The 16084-nt window shown below is 40.6% G+C and overlaps 1 protein-coding gene across 3 annotated transcripts in view; it reads left to right on the top strand.

Moving 5' to 3' along the window:
• The window catches only part of rasa1a (RAS p21 protein activator (GTPase activating protein) 1a), a 30272-nt gene that overhangs the window by 10321 nt on the left and 3867 nt on the right, over positions 1-16084 (top strand). For all 3 annotated transcript variants that reach the window (XM_050050486.1, XM_050050484.1, XM_050050485.1), the window contains exons 2-23: positions 4912-5064; positions 7198-7333; positions 8293-8363; positions 9103-9220; positions 9487-9518; positions 10208-10260; positions 10449-10599; positions 10707-10785; positions 11200-11323; positions 11434-11590; positions 11764-11851; positions 12097-12177; positions 12935-13092; positions 13246-13322; positions 13451-13623; positions 13730-13889; positions 14061-14203; positions 14609-14724; positions 14850-14936; positions 15089-15156; positions 15244-15332; positions 15471-15548. In XM_050050486.1, the coding sequence (XP_049906443.1) occupies positions 4912-5064; positions 7198-7333; positions 8293-8363; positions 9103-9220; positions 9487-9518; positions 10208-10260; positions 10449-10599; positions 10707-10785; positions 11200-11323; positions 11434-11590; positions 11764-11851; positions 12097-12177; positions 12935-13092; positions 13246-13322; positions 13451-13623; positions 13730-13889; positions 14061-14203; positions 14609-14724; positions 14850-14936; positions 15089-15156; positions 15244-15332; positions 15471-15548 (2392 nt within the window). The remainder of the gene's footprint in view (positions 1-4911; positions 5065-7197; positions 7334-8292; positions 8364-9102; positions 9221-9486; positions 9519-10207; positions 10261-10448; positions 10600-10706; positions 10786-11199; positions 11324-11433; positions 11591-11763; positions 11852-12096; positions 12178-12934; positions 13093-13245; positions 13323-13450; positions 13624-13729; positions 13890-14060; positions 14204-14608; positions 14725-14849; positions 14937-15088; positions 15157-15243; positions 15333-15470; positions 15549-16084) is intronic.

Genomic DNA, 16084 nt, shown 5'->3' with positions numbered 1-16084 from the left:
TGTAGTGGAGAAAAAAGCAATCTAAATGGAGAGTCTTCTGGCGTAAGAGTCCTTGTGTTGTTCAACAGTGTACAGAGGTCAGCAAGTCCCCATTCTACCAACTGTACCTACATGCCTAGTTAATTAATTACCTCTCAGTCATTTATCAGAGGCAACATTCAAGGAAGAGCAGTACTCCACGTTTGAAAATGTCAGGTTTGTGTTCAAACATAGCATTTAGAGATTAGCAAGTTAAACTAAACAAACAGCAGGTGAGCAAAACAGGTTTGAAGCATTTCTAAGAACTGATTGTAAGGCCACCAATACCGTTATTGCCTTTTTATTCTCAAATGGACTTCCTTCTAACTGCTACATCAATAGGTGGTTTAATGATGGGGTAGTAATCAGGTCTACGAAAGGGCTTCCTGTTTGAAACCTTTTACACAGTCAGCCTGTTTGTGATGAAGCATGACATTAAAGGTGTCTCATTTACATGATCACATTTTCTGATCCAAGGCCCAATATATAATTTTTGCTACCACCACGTTTGACCCTAGATTGATTGGTTCTTGTTTAAATCAAGAACTTACTTCTTGGTTGACAAAAATAATCTTGTTGTGGTGACCTATGAGTTTAGGCCTACTAGGTAACTTGAGACTGGTTATCAGTGGTCTGTTTGGTTTAGTAGAATAATGCCAGTAGTGAATTTTGATTAGTTAAATGTTTTACTAATCTTTGAGATTACCATTTAGACATTTGCGTTGGTGGATGAGAAGACGAATAAGCTTTCAGAGTCAGAAACCAAAAATGAAAATGCACAAGTACTAAAGAGTGACAGGGTTGTTGCAGAAACAATGGTCTAATATATTTCACACCTCTGCTGTCTAATCTTTTGGGTTCCGTTCAGTCTTGCACTTTAAACCTTCCTGTACTAAAGTTAACACACAGATGTTTCACTTGGTGTGACTTGGTTAGACAGTGTTTGTTGGATAGGTCTTCTTGTTTTATTGTGAACAAAATATGTTATTATTTTATTTTTTTTTCCTGCAATTTTAAACAGCCCAAAATAGGCTAGCTGATGCAGTTCTTGGATGTGTGTACCACAGCCGAACCCACAGCAGCAGGCTGTCTGGCAGCACGATGCACAGCCTCAGGGAGTTTATCAGTATGAATCAACATTTTGTTGCCTCTATAAAAGTGCATGACTATAGCCAAAGAAGTTTCAAGTATATTATAATAAAAACTACACTGATGCACAGTTTTAGTGGTGTTTGGCTAGGACCCACTATTGTTGATGGTTTCATTGGGTTGTCTATTGCAGACAAGCAAACCTGGATGAAGGGTACTACTTCAAAATTTGAGTCAAGATTTAATATGTCATCAAACATTACAGCCATAACAACATGTGAAGTATAACTATTGTGTGATACCAAAGGCCCACTGTGACACAAAACATATGTAATCAAAAACACATGGAATTTGAAGTTTGAACATTTTCTTGTGTGACTGTATATAAACCGCAGTGTTTCCTTACATGTGTTGGTATTAGTGTGTACTGTTGTTTGTTCATGGTTGTTGAAGCTTTTAAGGTTTGTTTGCTCTGTTAGTTTGGTGTGTGCTGTCACAGGCCCCTTGAGTTCACTGTGAATGCACTACAGTGATACCCGCACACTATTTTGGTTCATGCACGTGCAGCAGCGCAAAGTGCTAATGGGGCTTGGTGAAGGGGAATACAGATTGGAGGGTGTGATGATTAAAAAATACATTCTCAGTTGGTCACATCACTGGTCTCATCTCTCCGAAACAGCTGTGCCAATCACAGTGCTGCATGACAACAACAGGTCAACAACTGGAGAATCGGCCTCTCCAAGAAAAATTGCATTTTGTATGATTGCATCAGTCAAACGCAATTTCAGTTATGAGTCTACTACATTTCGCATTGCACATTGTTACATCATATCTAAAAATATGACACAGTAGCATTTGTCTCTCAAAGCATTTCAAGATTAAAACACAAAATGCAGATTTTATTTCATAAAGAAGTTTGAAAGGAGGCTGTGACTCACAGGGTTCAGTCAGACACTGCAGATTTAACAACATCTATGTCCTGCCTTCAGATGCTGTATGGATTTAAAGGGATACTTTGCCAATTTTACACCAGTTTTGTATCATATAAATTTGCTTAGTAGGTGTAAATGAACTTTGGTAAAGTTCCCTCCTCTTACCAGCACACAGATCTCACTGCTCATCTCTCAGCTCTAAAACTAAGCCGTGTTGATCAAATATGAACCAAGATTCTGTTACTGTGTTGCCTGTCTCTCACCTAAAATGTTATCAGAAACGTATTTCAGCTCACTGTTATACTGTAATTTGTGATCATCAGGTACTAGCAGATTGCTGTGTTGTTTCCTGTGTCAGAACAACAAGCTCACATCACGTCACCCACCAGCGGGAGAGTTTATTGGTCCTGTGCAGCACAGTGCATTTTCGAGCAAAAGTGAATGTCAAAGAACTTATTCTATTATTTCTTTGGTCATATAGCCCCAATTTCAAAAGTATTTGTATCTTTCTACTGCACAGACAGCCCAGTTTTATGAAAAGACCACCTTTCCAGCAGCTGGTTGTTGTGACATGACAAAAATAGTTCCCTGTGTGTATAGGTGTCTATGGAAAGCTGCTTAAATTGATGTCTGGCATAGCTTTAGTAGTTGTTTTCATGAGGTATTTTTTCTTTTGGATATTTACTGGTGATCTAAGGACTTGGGTGTGCCTGTCAAATATACCACACACTCCTCTAAAAATGTCTCGAATTGGTGCTAGTAAATCAGAAGTCGGTTTTGGAGTTGGTAAACAGAGCAGACAGAAAACCAGGGTAGGAAGGAGCGGCCCTCATTAGAAACCAACATCTCCCTGTCCATCATCATCCATGTACTCTTGTGCCTTGCTCGTCTCCCAGTTGCAGGCCTGACACTGGCCGCTCCCGCTGTTTGGTTGTTTAGAATGGCTTGAAGCAATGGAAACAGTAACTGGCCCTCACATTGTTTGTCATGTTGTGTTGTGGCTGGTTTTGACCGTAGGATGTTTTTGTAGATGTTGTGGTTTGGACAGTTTGGTTTTCAGACTTTAAGTCTTTCTTGGCCTGGCTCACAATTGGAGGCAGTAAGAATTTCTATCACAAATATAATTTATTTGGGTTTTAATGTCATTACATTGAGAATGTGAAGGTACATCACGCCATGTGAGGTAGGGACATCATCTTGTGAGGTACGCACTCTGTTAACATGTGGGTGGAGGTAGTGTACTGGGGTCTGTAATCCAGCCTTGGACTGCCAAGTCATATGGATCTAAGTTATTTATCGTGTCCCAATACCGTTGCTCGACCACTGTATCAGAAACAGGTAACACAGCGCGATCCTCACAAGGTGGCACCCCCATTCAGAAATATTTTACACAGGATGATGTCAGTTTCACATTCTCTATAATGGGTCACGTGTATGTGTTGGTAGGGGCATAAATTACTTAAATCATATGCCGCAATAATTGGAACCTAGCTAGTTTGACTTGCTCTCTGCCATTCTTCTTTCGCAGTCATCTACCTTTCTCTCTTCAGTGTTATTTCCCCCTGCTTCCCCAGCCCCTGAAGGGCTGCTTGGCCCTACTCTCCAACTGCTCTCAATCGCCCTCTTCAATTCTCTTATCACCCAAATCCCCCCAAAGCCCCCTCATGGACACTTAACTCTCCCTCTTCTCTTCGGCAAGCCTTCTCCAGCTTACTCCATGATAGCAGACTTCATCATGTTTTCTTTACAAGTAGAGACCTCTACTCACCTAAACCAGATGGGAGCCCTTTAGGTCTCCTGTTAAAAGAGCTACTGCGGCGCCTCATTCATCTTCTCACCGCTGGATGTTTTTCCAGTCACTGCCTTCCGCTCCAAGAGGCACCAGTGGCCTAAATTTGGAAAAGCGTGTTAATTTTTTACCCCAGCTGGCAAGGCCCAGTCAAGTTCAGCCTCACCTGCTGAAATTTTAACCAGTGTTGTTCCTAAGGCTTCTGTTTAATTCAGAAAGCAGCAAGACTTTAATGGTGCAGTGGAAACTCAAAAATAAAAGCTTTTCGATTTCCATTCGTTTAAGAATACATGACCTTCTCAGTGCAGGTTGTGCTCTCATGAAAGTAAGTGGTAAAATTCATTAGAGCTTCATTTCTAATACTGAGTTTATTTTCAGTTATTCTATCAAGAATTTTGTGATCGATCATTTACTTGTTTACTTATTTACCTCAACAAGTTTCCAGAACAGCCCTGAAAATGAGAAGAAGTGCTGTGTTCTCAAGGTTGAAATAGAGACGTATTAAGTAGAACACATGACATCAGGTAACAGGATTCAGTGGTATGCTATTCTGTTATATTATGATTTGTGTTTGCAGTCTTGTACACTTTTTTATTTCTGGTTATGTCCTGAAACTGGACAGTGAATAACTAAAAAAAAGTGTTGTTAAAAAGATGTTTTGTAAGCGAGGCGCTGTGTCCTTACATGTTTCACGGCCCCTGTGGCCTCTCAAAACAATAAATCACGTCCTTCTCTAATTGTGTTTACCTCAAGAGGTGGTATTGCCACAGTTCTTTTATTAGTTGCAAGTGGTTTATTTTATTTTGCTAGAATTTAACAGGAAGGGCACAGCGTATTAAATATTGCTAAGGCATGATGTGGGATGTTTTTTGTTGTGTTAATACTTTAGGCAGTTTTGCCCAGCACTACATAAATTCAATCAGCCAAACAGTTGAATTAATGGGGTAGTTACTGCTCGACAGAAATGTGCACTTCCTTGCTTAACGGGCTTGTAAATTTAGTAACACAGTTCCTTTCAGTTGCATCTCAGTACAGTTTGCCTCACAAAAACCTCACTATTTCCTCCTTGTCTTTCTGTCTCAGGTGGTACCATGGCAAGCTAGACCGAACCATCGCTGAGGAGCGGCTGCGCCAGGCCCGGAACCCTGGCAGCTACCTCATCAGGGAGAGTGACCGCCGGCCCGGTTCCTTTGTCCTGTCTTTCCTCAGTGTGACCAACGTGGTCAACCATTTCAGGTATGACAGAGTACATGCAACAAGCAGGAATAACTTAATCTCAGTGATAGGCCCAGTTTAAATCTGCAGCAAGAGCCTACTTAAATGCCTGAGGGTGAAGAAGGTTTTGCATTGACGAATTATTTAAAATGTTTTAAGTAGCTATTTTCAGAGATGTAATCTTACCTGACCTGACTTGGCTTAGTACACAATGCTGACAAACTTTTGTCCAGTTAGCTATTTTTTTTTAACCAATTACTGCTACATGGGATTTACATGAAAAGGGAGGGTCCTCGTAGTGTCATATGTGTTCACCATACCAATTATAAAAGCAGCATAGAGCTTATCTGTCTAGCATGGTAGTGCTAACGCCCTCCAACTGAAAGAGTGTGGGTGGAATAGTTAGAATAGTTTGGTCCGATATAAACTGTTGCACCTCTCCTCTCTATAGAGCCCTTTTAGTAGGTGAAATAGACAATAATATGGCATCTCACAATAAGCAGGCAGCCTGCCACACTCAAGTACAAGATAAGGAAAGGGGAACTACAGAAGTTATTCATTACCTGCTAACCAAAAGGGCAGAAAGCCACAGACAGAACAACCTCAAAGATGAGCCAACACCGAAGTGAGAATGTTTAAGTTTGAAAAGTGGTTTCCGGTGACAAGTCATGCCATTGCAGACGACTTCAGCCTATTTGTGTTGCAGTCATTCAAAGAGACAGTGCAAAGCTTGAGAACAGTATTTTTATAACGCATATCAGCTTGCACACTTTGATGTCTGCTGAAACCCATGACTGTGTGTGTGTGTGTGTGTGTGTGTGTGTGTGTGTGTGTGTGTGTGTGTGTGTGTGTGTGTGTGTGTGAATTCATGACGCAGAAGACTTTTGTGTGTGGGTGGACCTGAATGTGTGTGGGTGGACCTGAAGCAAAAGGAATGAAGACAGCACACTCCTCTAGCAACAATACCTTTGAGTATTTAGCAACTTTACAGTCAATAAAACAAAACAGATTAGGCATTGTCATCCATCCTCCCCCTCAATGGATGTGTTATAATCAGTATGAGGGTACGTTTACTCTGCAGCTCACACATGAACGGGGAAGATATGCTCTTTCTGATCAAGGGCCAACATCCACTACCGAACAAAACTGGAACATAAGAAGATGGGATGTAATAAAGTGAAAATATTTATAACTGAGAATGACATTTTGCATTTACAGGTAGCCCCAGGTTTCAGCCCCATCTATCAGCACATATCTGTAGGCCCTTGTGCTGATTTGGTCACTCTCTCCCACAGCGCACATTACTCAGAAATATTTAGGTTCCTCTCGTTCAAAGCTTGTTTTTTATCGATGCAGCTATAATTATTTTTTATACATTTTCATAGTATTTCTTGTTTCTACTCTGCTCCTTATGTTTGCCCCGCTCGTCCTACTTTTGTACCTTAGAAAGCAAAAGGTATGTCCTCTGAGACATCCCAGACATTTTCTCCAGAAAATGCACTTCTCTAATTAAGTAACAATGACATCATCTCCTTCCCTCACATTGGTTTATTGTGGAGCCATGATGTCATTGATTCTGGAGGGAAGGAGACCTTCTGTCAGGAAATTATAAACGTTGGGTTAATTGTGTGACACCTACATTTCCAAAGGTTCATGTCCTTAGATTGTACAGCAGTAAATGAGTAATCGCTCAAGTGCGTTTATTATAAATCCTCAGTCGGAGATCCACTCAACTGATGAGCAGAGAATTAGGATTAGTGGCTCTGCAATGAGAAATGGTTTAGAGCAGTACTTTTATCAAACAATTGTAATCAATAACTAGTGATTTTAAGTCACAAATTATAAATATCATGAACCTGATAGCTGGATTCAACAGAGCAGCCTCTCATTCTCTTACTGTCTGAAGTCCTCTTTAGATAGATATTCACTATTATCTGATGTTTAAGGATTGTGGTACAGCTATTTAGTCTGATATTTCAGTTTATATGTGCTACATATGTTTCATCTGCAGTGTAGGAGTATTGGTGGAAACAATGTTTGCACTGTTCAGATTATTTCACAGTCACATTTATCAAAATTGAACCTGTTATATTTCCTTCACTGCACAAGGATTAGCCTGCATTGAAAAATACCTGTGCTGTTTCCTCTTGGCAGGATAATCGCCATGTGTGGAGACTATTACATCGGTGGGCGGCGGTTCTCTTCTTTATCAGACCTGATCGGTTACTACAGCTATGTGTCTTGCCTGCTAAAAGGAGAGAAACTGCTATCGCCAGTGGCGCCCCCAGAGGTGAGACTGACAGGGGGAGTGGTTGGGAGAAAACAGTAGATTCCAAAATACGACATTTTAACAGTCAATTCCGGCATATTTGAAATTTTAAGCATTGCCTTACAATTTCATGCAATTGTAAACTCGTTTTATTTCTTTTTGTGTGACATGACATTACTTGATATTTGCATTTTTCCTCCTTGTAGTTGTTTCCCAAAATAAATCTTGTGAAATACGCCTTGTCTAAATATTATGAGATGTACTCCCAGGGTTCCAGATCTGAGCTGAAATTGTGTAATATTGAATATTCACTCGCTGTTTAATTTAAAGGCTATACATAATGTAACGGGCATCTGGTTTCCTTTTTTTCTGTTGGATTGAACCATTAATATGGTTGCTTCTTTAAAAAGAGACTATTTTTTATGGCTTAATGATAACATTTGATCAAAATGGAGTTGGCTGCTTTTTGTTTTCAGCATTGGATCAGTCTGACTAAGTGAATTGGTCTTTTAAGCTGTTTTTTTTTAAGCTGAATTCAAAACTTTCATGCAAATACTGTGACAGTCAACAATAAGGTTTGCAGAATGAAATCTAATCTCCTGTAATGTAGTCTGGTAAAAGTACTTAAACCTAATAAAATGTTTCAGGGTTGAAAGATTATTGGAAAACCTGTACCTTTTTCAGTTAACTTGTAGTCAACCTCAATTTCTTTATTCAGCCACTTCCTCAAAGTACAAGGGAATATTCTTCATGTCTTCCCTTTCCCCTTTTTTCTTTTGCCTTCAGGCGGTATCCAGAACTGTTTAAGGCAAAGCTCAGGCTAATGCTAATTACCTTTTTTAGCGGAGTGTGATATCTCCCAGAGGGAGTTGTAGTAGAATACTTGATTTTGTGGAATAATTGGGGGATTTAACATGAATGTGGCTTTGGAAGGTCAAAGCGAAGAATGAGAGTTTTATTCTTTGTGTATGTTTCCACAGCCTGTAGAAGACAGGAGGAGAGTCAGGGCCATACTTCCATACACCAAAGTGCCAGATACTGATGAGATCAGGTACGTGTCTGTGTGTTCCTGTGAAAGAGACTTTCCTTGTGTTACAGTATAACATTTACATATCCAACCAATCACTGTCTTAAAAGTATAAATATGATCCATAATATTTGAGTCACAGACGAGCACTGATTATTTCCTGGGCTCAGAAATACAGTACTTGATTATAATGCTCGCTAAGTGCTGCCTGGTTTCCCTTTGATTTTTTTGGCATGTCGCAGGCCTGCTCTTCCCCTCACAGCAGCCTGGAAAGCACATCATCTGACTTGTTAATGAAAAACAGTCTTGTCCCTGTCATTAAGCTGCAGTAGGCACACTTACTGATGATCCCAGCTATCCCTGATTTCCTAAATCTGATAAACATCTGTCTGAAGTCAACCTCAACCCCGAGTCTGCCAGCGAGCCACAAGCTTAAACTGAGTAGATAGACATGCAACATTTGCCTCAGATGTCATGAGTCAGAGGAGACCCCTGCTGGTAATGCCCCGGCATTACCATAGACACTAAATTAATAGAAAACAGTTTCTTAAGCTGGAAATTTTAATTTAAAGATCTGCTGATCCCAAATTTCCTTTACATCACCCAGATGACAATGCCTTGACAAAGGAAAAGTGTGATAAAAAATGATGACGTCATATCATAATAACCTATGTGTAGCAGAGTTAACAGTGTGCCTCACGCATGTTTTTATATTTGAATTTTTCATACAATCTTCACAATCTTTGTATCCATTTTGACGCAGCTTCCTGAAAGGGGACATGTTTATTGTTCACAATGAACTGGATGATGGCTGGATGTGGGTGACCAATGTTCGCACAGAGGAGCAGGGCCTCATTGTGGAGGATCTGGTGGAGGAGGTGGTAAGCACAGCATAACATGTGAAGGCGTTTTTTTTTGAAGATGCATCCCAAAACATCAAAGACAGTTACATGGAATAAAGACAAAATTGATAGTGGCATCTTCACAGTAAACTCTGTGGAGTGTGCATCAAAACAAACCAATGTGACATGACTACTATATGTACCGAAGTTTCATTAGCATAGCACCTAGGGTATTGATGTCATGTATGAATATACAGCAGTTAGATTTGGTGTCTTGACAGATTTCTGTGTGTGATCTTTTTCAGGGGCGGGAGGAGGATCCACATGAGGGAAAAGCGTAAGTTGTGTTGCACTGAACTCACTTTTCTCAGTGTACACTTTCTGATGGATTGGAAGATGTCAAAGCAGGGTGTAAAAGTTCACATGCAAACTTTTCTCATTAGTTACAGTTCTCTATGATGCAGCAAATTGTTACTCGACTTTATTTTGTGATAGTGATTGCTTCCCTTATACTTCTGGACAACATATCATTACAGGATAATATCCACCCTCTTAGTTTAGCCTTTTTGTTCTCTTACATTTACACAACCTTGTTTGCTTTATGCTTCAGAACAGCATGACAAGCATTGTGTACAGTATGAGTCATTACTGTCTCCTCACCTATCATGCCCTTCAGCTTTGGCAAGTCTGAAAATGTGGCTGAATTAGTGACTACCTAGAAAAACAACCCTAAGCATGCCAGATGCCCATGGGCTCCTGTTAGATGATAGATGTTATACATTAAATTATGGTCACATCTAAGGATTTTTCTTTTCTTTTATTGCTTTTAAACAATAGATAGAACATAAAAGGGCACATATTATGTGTTTGTAGAGAATACTAATTAATTTTGCAGACATCTGTAACGTGTGTTTAGAGATGGTGTTGTTGCAGTAAGTTTTACCGAACATCTGCATTTTGTTGTTTGAGCTAATTTTATTGTCTGCACCTTTTTTTTTGGTTGCTCTTGTTCGATCTCCTGAACAGCTGGTATCACGGAAAGATCACCAAACAAGAGGCCTACAACCTGCTGATGACAGGTACCATTCCTCCCTGCACGATAACGTCACAAGTGATTAATAATGTTCACCTAATGAGAGGCTTTCTGTTTGTCAGAAATAAGTTGTGAACATCAAGGTCCATTCATCAAAATATAACGCTGAGCATGCACTAAAAGCTTTCTCTGTCTCCCTCACTGTGATTCTCTGGCCATCCTCTTATTTCATAGTTGGCCAGGTGTGCAGTTTTCTAGTCCGACCATCCGACAACACACCTGGGGACTACTCCCTCTTTTTTCGCACCAATGAAAACATCCAAAGGTTTAAGATCTCCCCCACCCCCAACAATCAGTACATGATGGGGGGGAGGTACTACAACAGGTATGTCTGAAAATGTGCCTCTAAAAGTTGTTAGAACAGAATAATATCAAGAGAAGTTGTAGTTACAGTCACTAATGTGCTGTATCTTGTTCTCCTCTCACGGGCAGTGTTGATGACATTATTGATCATTACAAGAAAGAGCAGATTGTCGAGGGCTACAACCTGAAAGAGCCGGTTTCAGTACAGGTACGTACGTATGAATCTATATATAGGTTATGTTTTTCATTTATTAGGATGAAATTTGACAATGTAAGGGCTTTGATAAGACTTAAATGCTCACATTGCACATACCCTCACTGGCATGCAAAGTATTTAAGTATTGGAAGGACAAAGATGTCAGCACATATCAGTTTGGACAAAGAGGAAAAGCTACAATACATGATGTGGCAGTGTCACCAAACTGTAATGTATATCGGAAGAAAATATATTGCATCAGACATTTTCCTGATGACACTTTGTTTTCTGCAAAATCTAGAACATCTCTGTGAAGCAACAGATACAGCACGTAGTTAAAAAAAAAAAGTACTGTAACGTAAGCTGGCCCTTTGATTTGATGGTTGTGTGGTGGCTTGATATGTTTGTTTTTTTTATTGACTGTAGCACCAGGAACAAGTTCTTTCTGACACAGTGGATGGGAGAGAAATTTATAACACTATCAGACGGAAAACAAAAGACGCTTTCTACAAAAACATTGTCAAGAAAGGCTACCTCCAGTTCAACAAAGGTATATGTAACATCGGTCTTGTACAGCATCATGAACAATATATCTCAGTCCTGTTTTGTGGTCCAGTCAGTTAGGAAAATAAACTTTTCTTTGGCTCCTCTCACCTTCAGGCAAAGGCAAAAGATGGAAGAACCTTTACTTCATCTTGGAGGGTAACGACGCCCAGCTCATCTACTTCGAGAGCGAGAAGAGAGCCACCAAACCCAAAGGGCTGATCGACCTAAGTGTGTGCTCCGTGTATGGTGTGCATGACAGTCTGTTTGGCAGGTGAGATGTCAAACTATTGTTCTCGGTCCAATTCAGTAAAGTTGGCAGGAAGTACTGTCACTCTGCTCAGAATGATCAGTTGCCAAGGCACCACATAAAAGCAATTTCTTTAAAATGATGTATCATACAGTACAAAGCAATTTAAAACCCTTTCTTCTATTTTACTTTTTCAGGCCTCACTGTTTCCAGATTGTTGTCCAGCACTTTAGTGAGGAACAGTACATATTCTACTTTGCGGGGGAAGCTCCAGAGCAGGCACAGGTAATAAGAGAGTCAGCATTGCACTTTCACTGATGACTGTCTCGTCAAACAGAGCAGAAGCACATGCACATCTATTTTGTCCAGATACTGCATCCAAAAAACTATAACTGCGTGCTCCATCTTGAAAATGAATTATACGCTGTGAACTGCTTCTGTTATTTAGAAAAAAAATCTGCCTCAACTAGTTCTTACAGAGACAGAGCCCGTGACAACTGTTTTACAAATCTTCTGTTTTGTTTTTGCAGGATTGGATGAAATGCCTTCAAACTTTCTGCACTAACTTAAGGAAACCCACTCAGACGACCTCCAACAAGAGGCTTAGACAGGTACATATACCGTCAGTCAGTGTGTGTTCATGTAGACTAATTAAAGCAATAGATGATCATATCCCACAAGCTTCCAAAAACATATTTATCACTCAGGTTTTAGACCGCCAGCAATGAGTGATAGTAAAATTTGAAGGTCAGAATTAATCAGAATTAAGCATATCTGTGACAGGGTGGCTACATGATTAGAGACTTTAAACAGTTTGAAAGGTCCCAATTTGAGTATCTAAGTGCATCTATTAAAAATAAACACACAATAAAAGACGAGGTGACCTTTCCTGACTGGCTTGGAGCAAGTTCGCTGTACTGCCCTTGTAAAACAAGTCAATTTTGTCACTGCATAATTACACCATTCCATTTTTTGTTTTGAAGGCTTCTTGCCTGGTCACCCTCTGACTGTTTTATTTTACTTTTAAAGGCCATTAATAAGGTGTGTTGTTAGTTCGTTTTGTCTATAGGTGGCTCATTAAACAACTGAGTAACTATTAGCATTCCTTAGGTTAAAAAAAAAGTATTATTTTTTCTGTGTGATGAGACTAAGATTTTCATATTTTCATTCTAAGAATATTATTAACAGGAAAGATCAGATGCTCTCCATCTTCTGAACTGTTCTCTTCTTTAACTATTTTTAATTTATTAAATATATTTTTGATTTAGGACCTTGTTGAAAATGCTGAGCAATTATTACAACCCATCTGTATGTATGTATGTTATGCTTATGTATGTTTTGTGTGATGAATCCTTTTCTTTCTCTCAGGTGAGCAGCCTGGTGCTGTATGTGGAGGAGGCCCACAAGCTGCCAGTGAAGTATTTCACCAACCCCTACTGTAACATCTACCTGAACAGCGTGCAGGTGGCGAAGACGCACCCTAGGGAGGGGCAGAACCCTGTGTTTACTGAGGAGTTCATCTTTGAGTGAGTCTATCCTCCCTTGGATTCTTCCATTGCTCTTTCTCCCTCTACATTTTGCTCTCCTCACATATAAAGCAACCCTTCTTGCTTAGAATTAAAACCATTTTCTTTACTTGTTTACATAATTATTGAATTGTATTATCTGTTTTGTTTCAGTGACTTGTCGAGTGAAATCAACAGATTCGAAATCAGCCTAAGCAACAAAACAAAAAAGAGCAAAGAAAGTGACATCTGTAAGTCCATCTGGAAATTTGACACATGTAACTTCTTTGAGCCTCTGCATTCATCTCATCTCTTTTCGTTTCATTTCACAACTGACACCTCTCCCACCCTGTCACGCCTCAATCTCTCTGCCCCTCAGTGTTCATGCGTTGCCAGCTGAACCGTCTGCAGAAGGGCCAGATGATTGATGAGTGGTTCCCTCTCAGCTCCCACGTGCCTCTGAAGGGCATCGAGCCGGGCTCTTTACGCGTACGTGCCCGCTACTCCATGGAGAAGATCATGCCCGAAGAGGAGTACAGCGAGTTCAAAGAGGTCTGATCCGCTTAAAAGTGGTTTTGATTGCAGCTTCCATTAACCGTCTGCCTCTCTGTTATTCACTAAAAATTACAATGATATTGTCGTCGTGTGTCCCCTGCAGATGATCTTGCAGAAAGAGTTCCATGTCATATACGCTCTGGCCCATGTGTGTGGCCAGGACCGCACCTTATTGGCAAGCCTGCTTCTGCGGATCTTCAGACACGAGAGAGCTGAAGCCCCTCTACTCAGGACACTCAATGACAGAGAGATTAACATGGAGGGTAAGAAAGCAAGCAATAATAACAGCATTGATAAATTAACGGATCTGCAAACACTTCACCCACAGTATATTAACAACACCTAAGCCTGCAATGTTTTACAGGGTTCAGCTTTATTGTTTTGGTTTGTTTGAATCACCTGCATAACCGTCCCTGCCTGTGCACTCCCACCAGATGAAGCCACAACATTATTCAGAGCGACCACACTGGCCAGCACACTGATGGAGCAGTACATGAAGGCCACAGCCACACCGTTTGTCCACCACGCTCTCAAAGACACCATCCTCAAGATCATGGAGAGCAAACAGTCCTGTGAGGTAAAGACCTACAAAGGGTTTATTTTTGCTCTCTTACACAGCGATACAAGCCTCTAAGCTATTTTCCCCTGCTCTTATCTGCGTTACAAGATTATGTACATGGCATTTATATCATATTAGCGCAGAAGCTCTGCAAGCCTGCCACATAGATGAGAAGAAAAACAGACGAAACAGTGACACAGCCTCAACAAAGCTGAAGTCTGGAGGCTGCTGTGTGAGACGTAGTTACAGTAAATATTTCAAAACACTTTGGAGTTCTTATCGAGTTCACACACCTATTAAAATGAATGTCTAGCCAGTGCGTAAGCTGTTGTGTTTTTCTCAGCTGCTTTTGTGTTAAAAACAAGAAATATCACAAATGCACTAAACAGTGCCTGATCCTGATTTTTATTAATTTGTCTGAAGCTGAACCCTTCTAAACTGGAAAAGAACGAGGATGTGAACCTGAACCTGGCTCATCTCCTCAACATCCTGTCTGAGCTGGTGGAGAAGATATTCATGGCTGCTGAGATCCTACCACCGTAAGAGCAAACACACATTTACTCCTGCACAGTGATGTCCTGTTTTGTGGGTGAACAAACACAAAGCCAAAGGGCTAATAAACCCAAATTAATCAGTCTTTGTCTCTCTGTGTCAACCCATCCAGGACATTGAGGTTCATCTATGGCTGTCTGCAGAAGTCTGTGCAGCAGAAATGGCCCACTAATACCACCATGCGGACGAGGGTCGTAAGGTAAGCAAACAAAATTAATCAGTGTTGGACACACTTCTTTTAAGAGTAAAAAAGCTGACCACGCTATCTTTTGTCAACTTTTCTTTTGCTTACTGTCAGTGCTATTTTGTGTTCGTGTTCAGTGTAACTTACTCCATCCATTCTTCTTCCAGTGGCTTCGTCTTCCTAAGACTGATCTGTCCTGCCATTCTCAACCCCCGAATGTTCAACATAATTTCTGGTGAGCATCTGCTGAAAAGCACACAAAATCCTGTTTGCCACGTGACATGTTACAATGTGTGTTTTGTGCTACCATCTCTTCTTGCAGACCCTCCATCTTCAGCAGCAGGCAGGACACTCACACTAGTGGCTAAGTCTGTCCAGAACTTGGCCAACCTGGTTGAATTTGGTGCTAAGGTATGAATTATGTACTTTGTAAATGTATGCTAATATTGTTTTGACTGTGGTTTTACATCAGAGGAGTAATTTGCATTGGTATTTGTAATGTCTGCTGTAAATTATGATTCTACAAATGTTTTTTCCATCCTCAAACAGGAACCTTATATGGAGGGTGTGAACCCTTTCATCAAAAACAACAAACACAGGATGATCATGTTTCTGGACGAGTTGGGGGTGAGTAACATTCTGTAGCCCAGTTCAGACCAATGATTCACGACGAGACGTTGCAGCAATGTGAACTGGCTGGTCTTAGCTTGACTGACCTGCAACTCAGCTGATCAAATCGACAGAGGCTGGTTTAAGAACGTAAAGCATGTCACCTGTTTCAACCGCCAGTTGGCCTGTAGTGATTGACTGTCAGAATGCAGAAGTCAGAATGACCGCAGACGGCATGAGCTTGTTGCGGCAGGTGCGCCGTCCTTGCTGAGCAGGGTGTGCCAGTGTTGGACGGTGGGTCGCCGCTGCTGCTCGCTGTATGTGCTTATGCAACCCCAAACACACACACTCTCATTGACTGATTAATTGGCGCCGGCTATTTATATTATTGTGGCGTATTTATTATGAGTACAGTCCATCTGATGCTCGTTTTTGCTGTTTCATCACTACTACAAATGCAGCTGTAGCCAGCACCTCACCATCACTATCCTCACTCATATTTTATGAAGCTACAAATTATATTCAGCCACAAAATAAGCCTGAAAAGCTGGAAA

The sequence above is a fragment of the Epinephelus moara genome, chromosome 8 (genome assembly GCF_006386435.1).
Source record: "Epinephelus moara isolate mb chromosome 8, YSFRI_EMoa_1.0, whole genome shotgun sequence".
Lineage (NCBI taxonomy): Eukaryota > Metazoa > Chordata > Actinopteri > Perciformes > Serranidae > Epinephelus > Epinephelus moara.
The sequence above is the reverse complement of the archived record's forward strand: the minus strand, read 5'-3'. Positions and strand labels throughout refer to the sequence as shown.